Source organism: Gobius niger, assembly GCF_951799975.1.
Source record: "Gobius niger genome assembly, chromosome: 16".
Lineage (NCBI taxonomy): Eukaryota > Metazoa > Chordata > Actinopteri > Gobiiformes > Gobiidae > Gobius > Gobius niger.
Genome location: NC_136867.1, coordinates 30,480,822 through 30,500,531, shown reverse-complemented (window position 1 = coordinate 30,500,531; position 19,710 = coordinate 30,480,822). Strand labels below are relative to the sequence as shown.

General features: G+C 37.0%; 1 protein-coding gene across 2 annotated transcripts; it reads right to left on the bottom strand.

Moving 5' to 3' along the window:
• Positions 1–5,999: 5,999 nt before the first annotated feature.
• On the bottom strand, positions 6,000–19,319 carry haus2 (HAUS augmin like complex subunit 2). 2 transcript variants are annotated; one of them, XM_079574068.1, is made up of 7 exons: positions 18,809–19,319; positions 14,137–14,223; positions 11,524–11,622; positions 11,314–11,383; positions 9,247–9,379; positions 7,499–7,607; positions 6,000–6,151 (listed from the first exon to the last, which is right to left on the bottom strand). In XM_079574068.1, exons 2-7 carry the CDS (start codon positions 14,221–14,223, stop codon positions 6,020–6,022), a joined length of 630 nt encoding a protein of 209 aa, XP_079430194.1. In that variant the 5' UTR covers positions 18,809–19,319; the 3' UTR covers positions 6,000–6,019. The 2 variants fall into 2 exon arrangements, with proteins under 2 accessions (XP_079430194.1, XP_079430193.1); XM_079574067.1 differs by lacking the exon at positions 18,809–19,319 and adding an exon at positions 16,860–16,930.
• Positions 19,320–19,710: the final 391 nt, after the last annotated feature.

The window sequence follows — 19,710 nt, the reverse complement described above, 5'->3', positions numbered from 1 at the left end:
CAACAAAAAAGTGACAAAAATCCAACAAAAATGTGACAAAAATCCAACAAAAAAGTGACAAAAATCCAGCAAAAAAGTGACAAAAAATCAGCAAAAAAAAGACAAAAATCCAACAAAAAAAAGACAAAAATCCAACAAAAAAAAGACAAATATCCAACAAAAAAGTGACAAAAATCCAACAAAAAAGTGACAAAAATCCAGCAAAAAAGTGACAAAAAATCAGCAAAAAAGTGACAAAAAATCAGCAAAAAAATGACAAAAATCCAACAAAAAAAAGACAAAAATCCAACAAAAAAGTGACAAAAATCTAACAAAAAAGTGACAAAAATCCAACAAAAAAGTGACAAAAATCCAGCAAAAAAGTGACAAAAAATCAGCAAAAAAGTGACAAAAAATCAGCAAAAAAATGACAAAAATCCAACAAAAAAAAGACAAAAATCCAACAAAAAAAAGACAAAAATCCAACAAAAAAGTGACAAAAAATCAGCAAAAAAAAGACAAAAATCCAACAAAAAAAAGACAAAAATCCAGCAAAAAAGTGACAAAAATCCAGCAAAAAAAAGACAAAAATCCAGCAAAAAAGTGACAAAAAATCAGCAAAAAAAAGACAAAAATCCAACAAAAAAAAGACAAAAATCCAACAAAAAAAAAGAAAAAATCCAACAAAAAACAGACAAAAATCCAACAAAAAAAAGGCAAAAATCCAACAAAAAAGTGACAAAAAATCTGCAAAAAAAAGACAAAAATCCAACAAAAAAGTGACAAAAATCCAACAAAAAAGTGACAAAAATCCAACAAAAAAGTGACAAAAATCCAACAAAAAAGTGACAAAAATCCAACAAAAAAGTGACAAAAATCCAACAAAAAAGTGACAAAAAATCAGCAAAAAAATGACAAAAATCCCAAAAAAAGAAAAGACAAAAATCCAACAAAAAAAAGACAAAAATCCAGCAAAAAAGTGACAAATTAATGTTTGGTGCAGCTGTGAGGAGACTTCTGCTGTGATATTGGGCTTTACAAAACCATTAAACTTGAAACTTGAAACTTAGTGCTGCTTTAAGAAAGTGGCAAAAATCCGATGACGCGGCAACAGAAGATCAGTTTAGGTTCTGTAGGTCTTAGCTTTCAAATGAGGCGTGACCCTGGAGGAAACGCTGTGTTCAGGTCCTGCTTCAGTGTGAGCGGCTCTGACTCGGAATAAACAGAAAACAAGATAAAGATCGAGCTCCACGATGATCACCAGGACTTCCTCCTCTTCATCTCGGTGGCGCAGCGGTTAGACTGTGCAGTGACAGGTTTCCTCCGGTCTTTAAACTAAACATCTGGACGTTTTCCTCAGTCTGACCCGACTCGTTTATCGAACTAAAATGTAAACGCGGGTTCGTGTTTCGTCTGGTTTTATTTTGAACTTTCCTTTTATTGTGAAAGTCGGGCTCGAGCCAAACTCCTGACGTCGCTCCCTCTCGCTGATCCCCCGCCGTGACTCACGAGCCCCGCCCCCTCCTCCCCCTCCTGAGTCAGATGCCCTCCCACCGCCCGGCTGCGCTCAGGCCCCTCCCCCTCCTGAGTCAGATGCCCTCCCACTGCCCGGCTGCGCTCAGGCCCCCCCACAGTCACCGAGCGGCGTTTCCATAAACAGACACGAGTGTGGAGTGGGTGATACTGTGTGATACTGTGTCCCTGGGGGGTCATATACATGGGGGGGGGGGGGGGGGGGGGGGGGGCTCCTACATAAAAACAGGTCCTGATTTGTGAAAATACTACAGAGGAAACTTTTTTCAATAATAGATAATAATGAGGCTGAAGGACTGAAGCGCCTCTGCTGGACACGTGTGGAACTCTTTTACTCACTTTTATATTTATTTAAGCGCCCCCTAGTGGCTGGATCCTGGTCAGTTCTTTAAAACATCATCACTGCAAAGGAACGGGACGGATTCAGTCGTCTCGCGGGCCGGATGTGGCCAGGTCGGATGTGGATGTGGGCCAGGTCTGAGTCTCATTTGAAAGCTAAGCCCTGTAAAGCTGATCTAAGCTTCTTCCTTGCTTTTGTTGTCAAGTTTTAGTTGTTTTTGTCACATTTTCTTGTTCTTTAACGTCTTAACTCCCACCTGAACGTTCTGCTGTTCTACAAATGTAAAGTTTCTTCAAAACAGAGGCAGAAAACGAGAAGAAAATGAGGACGTAAACTGACAAATATGACAAAAATCCAGAAAAAATCCAGCAAAAAGTGACAAAAATCCAGCAAAAAATGACAAAAATCCAGCAAAAAAATGACAAAAATCCAGCAAAAAAAGACAAAAATCCAGCAAAAAAAAGAAAGAAATTCAGCAAAAAAAGTGACAAAAAATCAGCAAAAAAAGAAAAAAATTCAGCAAAAAAAGGACAAAAATTCAGCAAAAAAATTCAGCAAAAAAAAGACAAAAATTCAGCAAAATAAAGACAAAAATTCAGCAAAATAAAGACAAAAATTCAGCAAAAAGTGACAAAAATTCGGCAAAAAGTGACAAAAAATCCAGTAAAAAAAAGAAAAAAATTCAGCAAAAAAAAGAAAAAAATTCAGCAAAAAAAAGAAAAAAATTCAGCAAAAAAAAGACAAAAATTCAGCAAAAAAGTGACAAAAATTCAGCAAAAAAAAGACAAAAATTCAGCAAAAAAAAGACAAAAATTCAGCAAAAAAGACAAAAATTCAGCAAAAAATAGAAAAAAATTCAGCAAAAAAAAGAAAAAAATTCAGCAAAAAAGAGAAAAAAAATCAGCAAAAAGTGACAAAAGTGCCATAAAAAAGTGCCAAAAACACATAAGTGAAATAAAAAGTGAGGACAATGGCAAAGAGGAGAGAATGCGTTCGGGGTCAGAGGTTCAGAGAAAAATCACTTTATTTACGAAACTCGAAAATCAGGATATTCTCAAGTTCAGAGTTTCACCTGTGTTTACTTTAACCACGTATGATCTCAGGTAAACGACCCCCCAGGATAAACGACCCCCCAGGATAAACGACCCCCCAGGATAAACGACCCCCCAGGATAAACCACCCCCCAGGATAAACGACCCCCCAGGATAAACCACCCCCCAGGATAAACGACCCCCCAGGATAAACCACCCCCCAGGATAAACGACCCCCCAGGATAAACGACCACCCAGGATAAACGACCACCCAGGATAATATCTCATTCCCCCGAAAAAAACAAAAAACAAAACAGTTTTATTTTCCTTGTCTCAGTTTGAATCCCGTTTCCGGCTCTTTCCTTCCGTGAGTGAGTGGTCGGTCGGAGGTGGAAGAGGCCGCCTCCCTCCCGTCAGTCTGCCCCGGGGCGGCTGTGGCAGGAGCAGTTTGAGCGAGCGCCGCAGGATCCGTTTCAGCAGCTGCTCCTTCACTCTCGGCCTTTTCATAATTCATCCACATCAATAAGAGATGAGCTCAGACACCGAACCTGCAGAGACTCTACAGAGACTCTTTAGAGTCTCTGTAGAGTCTCTGTAGGAGACTCGACTCTGGAGGAGACTCTGAGACCCTGCAGAGTCTAATCATTGGATGATTAGTGAAGGCTGCAGGTCCATCTTCATTAAAGGAACAGGCCAGCGTTTTTCCACACTGAGATATGTTCTTACCTGAGCTGTGACGAGTTCTTTAGGACCTGTCTGATCTTCAGTCACGTAAACACAGCGCAGACGGCGTTAGCATTTAGCCTCTCCCTCTCTCCTCTATAGTGTTAGCATTTAGCCTCTCCCCCTCTCCAGGAGTAATTTGGCATCCGTGCAGTAAAGTGAAGATTACTGATACGGATTTCGAACTACTCCTGGTATTATTACGCCTCACAATATAGTTCCCCCTTTTATCCGCTAAGAAAATCCACATAGTTTAATCTTGTGTTTTGGAGCTATAGAGGAGAGAGGGAGAGGCTAAATGCTAACACTATAAAGGAGAGAGGGAGAGGCTAAATGCTAACACTATAGAGGAGAGAGGGAGAGGCTAAATGCTAACACTATAGAGGAGAGAGGGAGAGGCTAAATGCTAACACTATAGAGGAGAGAGGGAGAGGCTAAATGCTAACACTATAGAGGAGAGAGGGAGAGGCTAAATGCTAACGCTATAGAGGAGAGAGGGAGAGGCTAAATGCTAACACTATAGAGGAGAGAGGGAGAGGCTAAATGCTAACACTATAGAGGAGAGAGGGAGAGGCTAAATGCTAACACTATAGAGGAGAGAGGGAGAGGCTAAATGCTAACACTATAGAGGAGAGAGGGAGAGGCTAAATGCTAACACTATAGAGGAGAGAGGGAGAGGCTAAATGCTAACGCTATAGTTGAGAGAGGGAGAGGCTAAATGCTAACACTATAGTGGACAGAGGGAGAGGCTAAATGCTAACGCTATAGAGGAGAGAGGGAGAGGCTAAATGCTAACACTATAGAGGAGAGAGGGAGAGGCTAAATGCTAACACTATAGAGGAGAGAGGGAGAGGCTAAATGCTAACACTATAGAGGAGAGAGGGAGAGGCTAAATGCTAACACTATAGAGGAGAGAGGGAGAGGCTAAATGCTAACGCTATAGAGGAGAGAGGGAGAGGCTAAATGCTAACGCTATAGAGGAGAGAGGGAGAGGCTAAATGCTAACACTATAGTGGACAGAGGGAGAGGCTAAATGCTAACACTATAGTGGAGAGAGGGAGAGGCTAAATGCTAACACTATAGAGGAGAGAGGGAGAGGCTAAATGCTAACGCTATAGTGGACAGAGGGAGAGGCTAAATGCTAACACTATAGAGGAGAGAGGGAGAGGCTAAATGCTAACGCTAGAGTGGACAGAGGGAGAGGCTAAATGCTAACACTATAGTGGAGAGAGGGAGAGGCTAAATGCTAACACTATAGAGGAGAGAGGGAGAGGCTAAATGCTAACACTATAGAGGAGAGAGGGAGAGGCTAAATGCTAACGCTATAGTGGACAGAGGGAGAGGCTAAATGCTAACACTATAGAGGAGAGAGGGAGAGGCTAAATGCTAACGCTAGAGTGGACAGAGGGAGAGGCTAAATGCTAACACTATAGAGGAGAGAGGGAGAGGCTAAATGCTAACACTATAGTGGAGAGAGGGAGAGGCTAAATGCTAACACTATAGAGGAGAGAGGGAGAGGCTAAATGCTAACACTATAGTGGAGAGAGGGAGAGGCTAAATGCTAACACTATAGAGGAGAGAGGGAGAGGCTAAATGCTAACGCTATAGTGGACAGAGGGAGAGGCTAAATGCTAACACTATAGAGGAGAGAGGGAGAGGCTAAATGCTAACGCTAGAGTGGACAGAGGGAGAGGCTAAATGCTAACACTATAGAGGAGAGAGGGAGAGGCTAAATGCTAACGCTATAGTGGACAGAGGGAGAGGCTAAATGCTAACACTATAGAGGAGAGAGGGAGAGGCTAAATGCTAACGCTAGAGTGGACAGAGGGAGAGGCTAAATGCTAACGCCGTCTGCGCTGTGTTTACGTGACTGAAGATCAGACAGGTCCTAAAGAACTCGTCACAGCTCAGGTAAGAACATATCTCAGGATGGAAAAACGGTGGCCTGTTCCTTTAAGGCTCTGAGTCTCTCGGAGGGTGAGTGTGTGAGGTCGAGCTCGGGGTCGACGACTGTCACTTTCACGTCTCGAAAGAATCATCAGTGTCCAGGACGTTTGGATTACGGCTCTGACGAGGCAAATGGAGCAACTTTCCATCATCAGTTTCTGCCCCTCGTTCCTCCTGCAGTAAACCCCCCCTCTCTCCTCCCCCCCTTTGAGCCGATTAAGGTAATTTTCCCTCAGCCTCCCTGTATTTAACCACGAGGGCGAGACGACAGCGCGGCGTCGATAAAGCGGGCGGGGATTTTCCTCTTTAAAGTCGTACTCGAGTAAATCTGCAAATCTCCCAAACGACCATTATGTTAAAAGTGAATCTTTAATGAAGTCACAGACGTGGAGTTTGGTCAAATACACTTAAATGAAGCCTAAGGGAACAGTCGGGGTCACGTGGGGTCATGTGGGGTCACGTGGGGTCACGAGGCGTCGGGGGCGGAGCTTCTCTCGTCGCTCAGAGCGCTGCCGCTGACGTCCTTCCAGGTGAGGATCTGGGTGGACAGAGACTGCAGCTCCGCGGACAAGGCCAGGAGAGAGAAGAGGGAGGAGTTCTGTAGGAGAGAGCACAGAGGCATCGTGGGTAATGTAGTCCAGCTTCCTCCTGAACATCTTAAGATTTAACTCCTGACATTCACTGATGTTTGAACTTTATTCAAAAACTAAAGCAGATCCAAAATCCCTCTGAGAAAATCTTTGGATTATGTGACAAACTAAAACCTTTAACCCCTTAACTCCCGCCTGAACCGAGAACATTTTCTCCAGTTTGGCTTTACCCCAATCCAAAAGCTTCTGGGAAAAAGGTGAGAAAAGAGCAACAGAACTGAGACGAAAACAATGATGGAAATGTGACAAAAAAGTGACGAAAAATGAATGAAAAAATGACAAAAAAATAAAAATAAATGTGACAAAAAATGACGAAAAATAAAAAAAAATTGACAAAAAATGACAAAAATATGGTGAAAAAATGATGAAAAAATGACAAAAAATTTAAAAAATGTGACAAAAAAATGACAAAAAAATGTGACAAAAAATGACAAAAAATAAAAAAATGTGACAAAAATATGATGAAAAAATGACGAAAAAATGACAAAAAATTTAAAAAATGTGACAAAAAAATGACAAAAAAATGACAAAAAATGACTAAAAAAAAAAAAATGTGACCAAAAAATGACAAAAATGTGATTAAAATTTGACAAAAAAAAAAAAAAAAAAATATTTCAAAAAAAAAAAAAAGACAAAAATATGATGAAAAAATGACGAATAAATAAAAAAAAATGTGACAAAAAAATGACAACAAAAAAAAATGTGACAAAAAAATGAAAAAAAAAAAAAAAAAAGACAAAAAAATGAAAAAAAAAGTGACAAAAAAATGACAAAAATGTGACAAAAAAATGACCTAAAAATTAAATAAAATGTGACAAAAAAATGACGAAAAAATAAAACAAAATGTGACAAAAAAATGACAAAAAATAAAAAAATGTGACAAAAAAATGACAAAAAAATAAAACAAAATGTGACAAAAAAATGACAAAAAATAAAAAAATGTGACAAAAAATGACAAAAATGTGATTCAAATTTGACCCAAAAAAAAAAAATACAAATATTAAAAAAAAAAAAAAAAGACAAAAATGTGACAAAAAATGAAAAAAAAAAAAAAGTTACAAAAATGAGTTGAAAACCCACAAAAAAATGATGGAAAAGAATCTGATGCCGTGAGGAAAAAGCTCCTCTCGGTTCAGGCGGGAGTTCAGAGGTTAAACCCGACTCGACTACAATAATAATAACATATGAACGACTGTAAAGGGAGAGTTCGGTCTTGTCTCTCGTCTCTCGCTTCTCGCCTCAGTTTGTGATTGAAACGTTTTTCCATCTTGGTAAACACTGAGTCTGACACTGACCATCTGAGCGAGGCGTTCAGGGGCGCTGGGACGGCCGCGCACCGAGGAGATCCTCTGCTCCAAAGTCTCGATGAAATCCAGGAACATCTGCATCACCTCCACCACGAACCTGAGGAGAGATGGAGAAGAACCTGAGCCGTGAGCTGGACTGTCAGGGCCTAAAACTCGAATACTTCAGAGCCACTTCCTCTTTCTCCACCTGGAACATCAGCTCTGAGTCTCGGGCTTTAGACGGATTTCAGTTTGTTTCTGTTCTAAAGGAGGACCGTCTGACCTCAAAAGGTTTTATAACAATCCAATCACAGACAAGAACTTAATGGCTCCAGCTTCATCTTCACCAAGGGGATTCCTTCTTGTGGGGTTTACCTGGGCATGTGGGCGGGGCTTACCTGATGTAAATGTAAAATAATAAATAAGATTTAACCTCTTACCCCCAGCCTGAACCAAATGCCTTCTGTCCTCTTTGGCTATAGGTCTGTGTAGCACCTCATTTGAAAGCTAAGACCCACAAAACTGATCTTTTTCCTCGCGTTGTTGCTGTGTTGTGTCACCTTTGTTATGTTTTTTCTTTTGTCCCATTTTTGTTGAATTTTTGTTGAATTTTTGTTGAATTTTTGTTGAATTTTTGTCACATTTTTGTTGAATTTGTGTCACTTTTTTGTTGAATTTTTGTCACATTTTTGTTGAATTTTGTCACATTTTTGTTGAATTTTGTCACATTTTTGTTGAATTTTTGTTGAATTTTTGTCCCTTTTTTGTTGAATTTTGTCACATTTTTGTTGAATTTTTGTCCCTTTTTTGTTGAATTTTTGTCACATTTTTGTTGAATTTTGTCACATTTTTGTTGAATTTTGTCACATTTTTGTTGAATTTTGTCACATTTTTGTTGAATTTTTGTTGAATTTTTGTCACTTTTTTGTTGAATTTTTGTCACTTTTTTGTTGAATTTTTGTTGAATTTTTGTCACATTTTTGTTGAATTTTTGTTGAATTTTTGTCACATTTTTGTTGAATTTTTGTCGCATTTTTGTTGAATTTTTGTTGAATTTTTGTCACATTTTTGTCACATTTTTGTTGAATTTTTGTCACTTTTTTGTTGAATTTTTGTCACTTTTTTGTTGAATTTTTGTCACTTTTTTGTTGAATTTTTGTTGAATTTTTGTTGAATTTTTGTCACATTTTTGTTGAATTTTTGTCGCATTTTTGTTGAATTTTTGTCACATTTTTGTTGAATTTGTCACTTTTTTGTTGAATTTTTGTCACATTTTTGTTGAATTTTTGTCGCATTTTTGTTGAGTTTTTGTCACTTTTTTGTTGAATTTTTGTCACTTTTTTGTTGAATTTTTGTCACTTTTTTGTTGAATTTTTGTCACTTTTTTGTTGAATTTTTATCACTTTTTTGTTGAATTTTTGTCACTTTTTTGTTGAATTTTTATCACTTTTTTGTTGAATTTTTATCACTTTTTTGTTGAATTTTTATCACTTTTTTGTTGAATTTTTATCACTTTTTTGTTGAATTTTTATCACTTTTTTGTTGAATTTTTATCACTTTTTTGTTGAATTTTTATCACTTTTTTGTTGAATTTTTATCACTTTTTTGTTGAATTTTACCTGTGCATGAGGGCGGGGTTTACCTGTGCATGTGGGCGGGGCTTACCTGTGCAGGTGGGCGGGGCTTACCAGTGCAGGTGGGCGGGGTTTACCTGTGCATGTGGGCGGGGTTTACCTGTGCATGTGGGCGGGGCTTACCTGTGCAGGTGGGCGGGGACAGGCAGGTGCGTTCTCCCGTGCGGCCGCAGGAGCCTCTGTCGCAGAGGGGCGTGGTCTCGCAGCACGTCCTGGAGGTGACAGCAGAACATCTGGAGCTTCTGGAACCGCGAACCTCCACATCAGACACAGGAGGTTATTCACATCACACACCAGTTATTACAACCGTTATTACACCAGTTATTACACCAGTTATTACACCAGTTATTACACCAGTTATTACACCAGTTACAGGTTATTAACGTCATATTTGTGGGGACTTGATGACGATGATGAAGGTTTTGTAACTGAGTGGATTATAAAGGCCCAGATATCAGGCTTTAACAGTAACAGATATATTTTTATACTTCTGAATCCTGCTCGGTGCATGTTTCAGTTCTTTTTTTTTTCTTTGTTATTTGATTTTTTTAATGCTTTTGTCGTATGATCCCCTGGTGTGGGGGTGGGGGAAGTGGTAGTAACAAGCTACAAGAAAAAAGTGGAAAAATATGAATCAAAAGTGACAGAAAATAAATAAAATGTAGAAATGTAGAAAGCTATAAAAAAAAGTGGCAAAAACACAACAATAAGGAGCTAAAGAATGACAAACAGGCCACAAAAGAGCGATAAACATATGTCAAAAACACAACAAAAGATTGGCCAAAAATGTAACAAAAATCGTTGATAAATGTGAGATCGACGAACAAAAAACTGGCAGAAAATTGATGGAAAAAAAAAAAGTCAAAAAGATAAATAAATAAAATAAAATAAAATGGTGACAACAACACAGCAACAGCATGAGGAGAAAGAGACTAAATAATAATGATAACAATAATAAAAAAAAAAATTGTAATAAACATATAATGAAAATAATCATAATAAATAAGATTTAACCTCTTACCACCCGCCTGAACCAAATGCATTTCTGTCCTCATTTGAAAGCTAAGACCAACAAAACTGATCTTTTTCTTCGCGTTGTTGCTGTGTTGTGTCACCTTTAGTATGTTTTTTCTTTTGTCACTTTTTTGTTGAATTTTTGTCACTTTTTGTTGAATTTTTGTCACATTTTTTTGTTGAATTTTTGTCATTTTTTTGTTGAATTTTTGTCACATTTTTTTGTTGAATTTTTGTCATTTTTTTGTTGAATTTTTGTCATTTTTTTGTTGAATTTTTGTCACATTTTTTTGTTGAATTTTTATCATTTTTTTGTTGAATTTTTGTCACATTTTTGTCACATTTTTATTTAATTTTTGTTGAATTTTTATCATTTTTAGTTGAATTTTTATTTAATTTTTGTTGAATTTTTGTTGAATTTTTGTTGCATTTTTTTGTTGAATTTTTGTCATTTTTTTGTTGAATTTTTGTCATTTTTTTTGTTGAATTTTTGTCATTTTTTTGTTGAATTTTTGTCATTTTTTTGTTGAATTTTTGTCACATTTTTTTGTTGAATTTTTGTCATTTTTTTGTTGAATTTTTGTCATTTTTTTGTTGAATTTTTGTCACATTTTTGTTGAATTTTTATCATTTTTTTGTTGAATTTTTGTCACATTTTTGTCACATTTTTATTTAATTTTTGTTGAATTTTTATCATTTTTAGTTGAATTTTTATTTAATTTTTGTTGAATTTTTGTTGCATTTTTGTTGCATTTTTGTTGAATTTTTGTTGAATTTTTGTCACATTTTTGTTGAATTTTTGTCACTTTTTTGTTGAATTTTAGTCATTTTTTGGTTGAATTTTTGTTGAATTTTTGTCACATTTTTGTTGCGTTTACATCCTTATTTTCTTCTCATTTTTTTGTGGCTGTTTTGGTGCTTTTTTCCCCAAGAAGCTTTTGGATTCGGGTAAAGCCAAACTGTAGAAAATGGGATCCGTTCAGGTGGGAGTTAAGAGGTTTCATTTCTCCTGATTTGAAAATATTCCAGGATCATGAAAGCTTAAATATTGATGATGTTTCCCAGAGCCTGAACTCGTCTGACTCGGGCGTCTCCGCGACCCCGGCGTGACTTTGGAGAAACTGCAGAAAGTCCCGAGAGCAGATCCACGAGGAGTTCAGCGGAGGAGAAACTCACTGAGGTGCACGGGGTGAGTGACGTCTGCGCTGAGTCGCTCCAACTGCAGCAGCCGCAACCGGAACTGCAGCTAAACAACAACGGAGAGACAGGACGGAGGTGAAAACACGTTTCTCACACGGAAACTGAAGTCAAAGTGGTGAACGAGACGAAAAACTACATCAAACTGTTCGTTGAAACGTGTGAATGAACTCTGGACTGGACTCGTACCTGGTCCAGGTCTCGCTGAGCCGTGATTCGCTGCTCGGCTCTGGACAGGTGTGAGGAGAAGGCGGGGCTTCTGTCCGAGAGGGCGGAGTCAACGTCCTCCTGAAACATGATCAGAGGAATGAAAAGGAGAAGCGGCGTCTGCAATGACAATCCAGGATCCATTTCCATTTATTTCTGTAACTCGCCAACTAATATATGATACGCAGCCTACAGGCCAGAGTGACAGCTCATTTGAAAGCTAAGACCTACAAAACTGAGGCAAAATGGACTTTTTCAAGCTTTCCATCATGTTATTCTGTCACTCCCTCATTAAAAACATGGCTGAAGTGTTGCCTTGGCACATTCACGTATTTCTGAGTAATCTGTAAAAACTCTGATGGCGGCCATTTTAGGGATAGGTTTGCCTGAGTCCTCCTAGGAACGCCCCCACCTCCTGGAGACGCCTCCGAGCTTTCGTCACCAGCCGAGTAACCAACCACTGCTCCTCAGCAGAACCCCCTCCCCACTGATGCCACAGACAGCGTGTGGAGGGGGCGTGTCTAAAGGCTCAGAGGTTCGTGACCTCGGAACTCCCGCCTGAACCGAGAGGATCTTTTTCCTCACGTCATCAGATTTTTTTTCCATCATTTTTGTAACTTTTTTGTCATTTTTTGTAAATTTTTTATAATTTTTTCGTAAATTTTTTATCAAATTTGTATCATTTTTTTGTCACATTTTTATCATTTTTTTTGTCACATTTTGTCATTTTTTGGTCATTTTTTGTCACATTTTTGTCATTTTTTTGTCACATTTGTATCCTTTTTTGTTTTTTCCATCATTTGTTTTGTTTGGTATTCAACTCATTTTAGTAACTTTTTTGTCTTTTTCTTTTTATCACATTTTTGTCACATTTTGTCAAATTTTCATCAATTTTTCGTCACTTTTTTGTCAATGTTTTCTCACATTTCCATCATTGTTTTCGTCTCAGTTTTTCTCACCTTTTTTCCAGAAGCTTTTGGATTGAGGTAAAGCCAAACTTGAGAAAATGTGCTCGGTTCAGGCGGGAGTTAAGGGGTTAAAGTTTTAAAATTTCAAGACATTCACTACAGCCATTTTGAGAGAGCCATTTTATACAAGGCAGTTATTCTAATTTACTGCATTTACAGACCAACAGAAGGTTTGTCATCATTGTAGTGAGATATAGACTGGTGCTATGGGACTGACAAAAGCAGAACACCCCCTCTTTAAAGCAGAACACCCCCTCTTTAAAGCAGAACACCCCCTCTTTAAAGCAGAACACCCCCTCTTTAAAGCAGAACACCCCCTCTTTAAGATCTGAGACAAACTCAATATTGTAGATTTGCATAATCATCCAAACAGCAGTTTCGATATGATCTTATAAACCAGGGGGAGGCAAGTTTTCTTAACGGAGGCCAATTGTTTTCATTGTAAAACGACCGAGGGCCGAAGCCGCTGGAAAAAAGACCATCTTAATTAAGAAAAATGACTTAAAATTTCTTGAATAAAGGTTCTTTATGTTGAATTTGAGTCTAAGATAAAGATACAAATGCTGATGCCAATGGAAGAAGCATAAAACCCAGAAATCAGACAAATTAACTTTTACTTTTAAAAAGATTTGTTTTTCACTTGAAATTACACAATATAATCTGAATTAAGAGAATAATGACTTGTTCTATTGGCTTTAATATGTTTTATCTAAGACCAGACCAAATCTACTCAAAACTTTAGAGTCAATCTCTTCATTCAAGTAAGTTTCTGTCATTATTTTTCCAGTGCACTTTGTTGTTCATATTATGGCCTCATTGGGAGCATTAACAGTATTTCTCCCATTTAACCCTAAAAATGTTAAAGTACTTTCTTGTCATAATGGTTCTCAAAAGCTTGAGGGCCAGAGGTTCTTGTGCTAGAGGGCCGGATTTGGACCCCGGGCCTGACGTTGCCGACCCCTGTTGTAGACGATATATCGGCCACACCTACAGCAAACACTTTCACTGGAGGAAAGTTTTTCAACCCCTTAACTCCCGCCTGAACCGAGCACATTTTCTCCAGTTTGGCTTTACCCCAATCCAAAAGCTTCTGGAAAAAAGGTGAGAAAAACTGAGACGAAAACAATGATGGAAATGTGACAAAAAAGCGAGAAAACGTTGATGAAAAATGTATGAAAAAATAGCAAAAATGTGACAAAAAATAATAAAAAAAATACAAAAATATGACAAAAAAGATACAAATTTGATTAAAAAAATTGACGAAAAAATTAAAGAAAATGAGAAAAATGTGAGAAAAAATTGTGAAAAAATGACAAAAAAATGCTACAAATTTGATAAAAAACTGACAAAAAAAATGATAAAAAATTGACAAAAAATGACGAAAAAAAATAAAAAAATGTGACAAAAAATAACCACAAAAATGACAAAAATGTGACAACAAAAATGATAAAAAATTGATAAAAAATTGACAAAAAATGATACAAATTTGACCAAAAAGTTACAAAAATGAGTTGAACCCAACAAAAAAAATGATGGAAAAAAAAATGTGATGACGTGAGGAAGAAGATCCTCTCGGTTCAGGCGGGAGTTAAGAGGTTAAGTAATAATAAGTCCTAGTGTTTGGTACCTGGCGCAGAGCTCCGCGGCTCACGCACCGGGACAGGACGCCGGCCGAGGGCGTGACGGAGAACGGAGAGAGCTCCCACTGAAGCATCTGCAGACACAGAACAGGGAGACACAAGCCACGTTTAAAAAGTTAATAACTAAACAAACTAAAACCCTTAACCCCTTAACTCCCACCTGAACCGAGCACCTTTTTCTCCAGTTTGGCTTTACCCCAATCCAAAAGCTTCTGGAAAAAAGGTGTGAAAATAGCAACAAAACTGAGACGAAAACAATGATGGAAATGTGACAAAAAAGTGACGAAAAAGAGGCAAAAATGTCACAAAAATGTCACAAGAAATTGATACAAAAAATTACCAAAAAAAAACCCAAAAATGTGAAAAAAAATGGACGAAAAAATGACAAAAAATGTGAAAAAAATTACAAAAAAATTACAAAAATGTGACAAAAAAAAGAAAACAAAAAAAGACCAAAAAAAATGTACAAAAATGTGAAAAAATTTGATAAAAATTTGACCAAAAAATGACAAAAAAGTGACAAAAAAATAACAAAAAAACAACAAAAAATGACAAAAATTAAAAAAAAATGACAAAAAAAGACAAAAAAACAAAACAAAAATGTGACAAAAATGTGATAAAAATTTGACAGAAAAATGACAACAATTAGACAAAAAAATAAAAAAAAAGTAATGACAAAAATGTAACAAAAAAATGACAAAAATGTAACAAAAAAATGACAAAAATGTGATAAAAAATTGACGAAAAAATGACAGATAAAGTTACAAAAATGATACCAAATACCCAACAAAAAAATGATGGAAAAAAAATCTGATGACGTGAGGAAAAAGATCCTCTCGGTTCAGGCGGGAGTTAAGAGGTTAAACCCTCTGACAGACCAGAGGTACTGAATAAAAATAAACATCACGATTGGCTACTTCATTATCTTTACATCATCGTTTTCAGTCTGATAATATTTGTTTTATCTAGAGCTCAAATATCAAAACACAGTCTCCAAAGTTACATCATTAAACCCAGATTAAATTATTATCTCATTTAATCATGACTCTAACACTCTGTCCTCCCGGTGCAGCTTTAGTATCTGAGCCTGGTTTTAGTGAAGTGTTTTTGCCGCAGTCTCTGATGTTCCCTCTGTCCCATGTATTTTTAAACACCTGGTTCTGACCTGCCAAATGTTACAGACTCAGCGGAAACTACACCCCCCAGGTCATTATTTACCACGAGCTCAGAGGAAACACCTGCAGGAAGCGTCCTCAGGGACACGCGCAGGAGCGGGGAGAGCGCGCCCTCTGCTGGCGAAGCCGCGATAACACTTCAGTGCAGCTTTGGACGGGATTTAACCTCTTAACCCCCACCAGAACCGAGCACATCTTCTCCAGCTCGGCTTTATCCAAATCTAAAAGCTTCTGGACCTGAGAGCGCGCAGCCATAGCGCCTCATTTGAAAGCTAAGACGGACAAAACGGATCGAAATTGATCTTTTTCCTCGTTTTTGACATCACTTTTTTGTCACTTGTCACAGTAAATTTTTTACAAATTTTCATCGCTTTTTCAACGCATTTTTGTCCATTTTTTCCACATTTTGTCAATTTTTGGTGAATGTTTTTTTCCCCACATTTTGTCAATTTTTTGTCACTTTTATGACAAAATTTTCATCGCTTTTTCGTCGCATTTTATCAATTAATTTCCCATTTTCGTCGCATTTTTGTCAATTTTTTAAACATTTCTTTCACATTTTTGTGATTTTTTTTTTACATTTTTGTCAATTTTTTGTCACTTTCTTGACAAAATTTTCATCACCTTTTCGTCGCATTTTATTAATTTTTTCCCATTTTTGTGGCTTTTCGGCACATTTTTGTCCAGTTTGGTTTTACCCCAATCCAAAAGCTTCTGGAAAAAAGCTGTGAAAATAGCAACAAAACTGAGACGAAAACAATGATGGAAATGTGACAAAAAAGTGACGAAAAATTTATGAAAAAGAGACAAAAATGTCACAAGAAATTGACAAAAAATGACCAAAAAAATGACAAAAATGTGACAAAAAAAATCACAAAAATATGACAAAAATGTGGAAAAAAAATTGACCAAAAAAATTACAAAAATGTGACAAAAAAATTTCAAAACATTTACATTTTCGTGGCTTTTCGTCGCATTTTTGTCCATTTTTCCCCCCACATTTTTGTCAATTTTTTGTCACTTTTTTTGACAAAATTTTCATGGCTTTTTCGTCGCATTTTATCTATTTTTTACCCATTTTCGTCGCTTTTCGTCGCATTTTTGACCGTTTTTTTTGGTAATTTTTTTTCACATTTTTTTCACATTTTCGTCGCATTTTTGTGATTTTATTTTACATTTTTGTCCATTTTTTGTCACTTTTTTTTACTAAATAATCATTGCTTTTTCGTCACATTTTATCTTTTTTTTTTTACCCATTTTCGTCGCATTTTTGTCCGGTTTTTTTGTAAAACATTTTCATCATTCAAGTCTCTTTTTTGTCGCTATTTAGATGCTTTTGTTTTTCAAGAAGCTTTCAGATTTGGGTAAAGCCAAACTGTAGAAAATGTGCTCGGTTCAGGTGGAGTTTAAGAGGTTAAGGAAGTTTGTTGTTTTGTTGATTACAAATGAAACGTGTGGTTTGTTTCACTACTTTCTGAAGGAAACTCCACCTGTTCGAAAAGCAGCAAATATATGTTAATGATAAAACGACGCACCTTTTCCTTTTAGTCTCCGCTTCTTTCACCGACAAAAGCTCGTGATTTTGGGGAAGTTTCGCTCGAACTCGAAGTAAAAGCCGTTTATTTTCTCCTGAAGAATAAAAAAAACAAACGTCTCAAACGGAACCCGCCTCCATTTTGTATCTTCTTCTTCGTCGACTGTGCGGCTTCCTGTGTGTGCGCGGCGCCCCCTCTGGACACTACCGGCACGAGCAAAAACAGAAACACGTTTTCTCTCAAAAAAAATACCAGTTTAGTATCAGGGAAAAAAAAAGGTTTCGGTTCTCCTCGAATAGAAAAAACTAAAAGTATCGAAAGCAGAACCGAAAAAGAAATCAAAAATCTTTATATTCAAGTTTTTAACATTTAGAAGAAATTATAATGAGGAAAAATGGAGGAAAATATAGGGAAAATTGGGGAAAACAAGTGGAAAATTTGGGGTAAATTAAAAAAAAAAGAAAAAAGTTATAAAAATTAAAAAAAAAAAATAATTATAATAAAAGGAACAGTTGAGGAAACATTATTTGGAAAAAAAAAAAATAGGAAAATTGGGGAATTTTTAGGAAAACATTTTTGGAAAAATGTTGAAAAATATTGAAAACGCGTGAGGAAATTGGTTAATTTTTGTCACTTTTTCGTCAAATGTTAATTTTTTGTCACTTTTTTGTCACAGAAGTGATACAAATGCCATTTTTTTCGTTTTAAACATTTTTAAATAATGAATGCCGACAGAACTGTTAGAATACATAATATATTTTACACTATTTGTTTATTTTTTTGTGATAAAAATAAAAGAATGTAGATTACAAAAATATGACAAAAAAGATACAAATTTGATTTAAAAAAAATTGACGAAAAAATGACAACAAAAAAGAGAAAAATTTGAGAAAAATTTGGGAAAAATTTGAGAAAAAATGACAAAAATGTGACAAAAAAATGCTACAAATTTGATAAAAAATTGACCAAAAAATGATAAAAATTTGACAAAAATTGACAAAAAAAATGACCAAAAAATGTGACAAAAAATAACAAAACATTTTTACAAAAAATTGACCAAAAAATGAAAAAAATGTGACAAAAAAATAATACAAATTTGATCAAAAATTTACAAAAAATTTACAAAAAAATGACAAAAAAATGCTACAAATTTGATAAAAAATGGACAAAAAAATCTTTATATTCAAGTTTTTAACATTTAGAACAAATTATAATGTGGGAAAAAAGGGAGAAAATTTAGGGAAAATTTGGGAAAATAAGTGGAAAATTTGGGGTAAATTTAAAAAAAAAAGAAAAAAGTTGGAAAAATGTGGGAAAAAAATTGGAACTTTGGGGAAACATTATTTTGAAAAAAAAAATTTTTGGAAAATTGGGGAAAATTTAGGAAAACATTTTTGGAAAAATATAGAAAGTTTTGTTGAAAAAAACGCGAGGAAATTGGTTAATTTTTTTCACTTTTTCGTCAAATTTTGTAAATGTTTTGTCACAAGAGTGATACAAATGCCATTTTTTTCGTTTTAAACATTTTTAAATAATGAATGCCGACAGAACTGTTAGAATACATAATATATTTTACACTATTTGTTTATTTTTTTGTGATAAAAATAAAAGAATGTAGAGTTTTATCGGCAACGCCTCACTGCGCATGCGTAGACTCAGTGGCTTCTGTGGTGCTGTTAGCTTCGGGGCGTTCGCGCTTTTCTTAACTTCTATTCACTTTTACACATTAACACCGGATCATTTTGACATTTCCACGCGCGGACTGAAGTTTTCTCTCACTTTAGGGTAAGTGAAGTCACGTTGTTCGCTGATTATTGAAGCATTTCGGTGGGGAAAGTGCGGGCTAACGGGACGATGCTAATGCGGTTAGCTTCCCGAGCCCCCCACGCCCAAAACATAAACATTGATCCATAAAATATGAACTTTGACATCCGCGTTGTGATGTTTACCCTGTCCACACGCGCTCACGCGGGTGTTGGCTGAGTGTTAGAGCCGTTTAGGAGCTTTGTGTCCCTGCCTGAGTTTGTTTTTGTGGATTAAATCTCGCAGGGATCATTTTCTGGGCTGATCGCATTAAGCGGACAGAGCCTGCAGAACCAGCCCGCCGAGAGGAGCCAGGAGGCGGACACAGACTGCAGAACCACCCCGCTGAGAGGAGCCAGGAGGCGGACACAGACTGCAGAACCAGCCCGCCCAGAGGAGCCAGGAGGCGGACACAGACTGCAGAACCAGCCCGCCGACAGGAGCCAGGAGGCGGACACAGACTGCAGAACCAGCCCGCCCAGAGGAGCCAGGAGGCGGACACAGACTGCAGAACCAGCCCGCCTAGAGGAGCCAGGAGGCGGACACAGACTGCAGAACCAGCCCGCCTAGAGGAGCCAGGAGGCGGACACAGACTGCAGAACCACCCCGCTGACAGGAGCCAGGAGGCGGGCTATGAACTAACCCCCGAGCCCAGAACACAGGTGGGTAAAATGTATTATGTTATATATACAGTCTATGGTAAAATGTCCATACATAGCACTGAAGGAGGACCATTGTTAGGTGTGTGGAGATTTCTAAAATGGAGTTGTCATTTTTGTCCCCAATATCTGACCGGGTTTTGCCCTGATCATGTTCAGAGCGGGACAGCAAATGGCCTTTTTGGCTGAAATTAGACGGTCATTCCCACAGTAAGTCACTCGTCACGTCGTCAGGATAATTGTCTTCAGTCTCGTGTAGAAACGGAGAGAATCGGTCTTCATTTACTCCCGCAGCAGAAAATTCAACATTTAATTTTTAACTTCAATATGCAATAATTTAATAAACACCTTTCAAACACTGTGGAGAAGGAGGTGGACATGAAGAGGGT

What these genes read in the sequence shown, in the direction of transcription:
- haus2 (XM_079574068.1), bottom strand. Translation starts at nt 14,223, where the DNA reads ATGCTTCAGTGGGAGCTCTCTCCGTTCTCCGTCACGCCCTCGGCCGGC. An exon ending in GCCGCGGAGCTCTGCGCCAG is followed by an intron (nt 11,623 to 14,136) that starts GTACCAAACACT and finishes ATCATGTTTCAG; the next exon opens with GAGGACGTTGACTCCGCCCT. An exon ending in CACTCACCCCGTGCACCTCA is followed by an intron (nt 9,380 to 11,313) that starts GTGAGTTTCTCC and finishes TCTGATGTGGAG; the next exon opens with GTTCGCGGTTCCAGAAGCTC.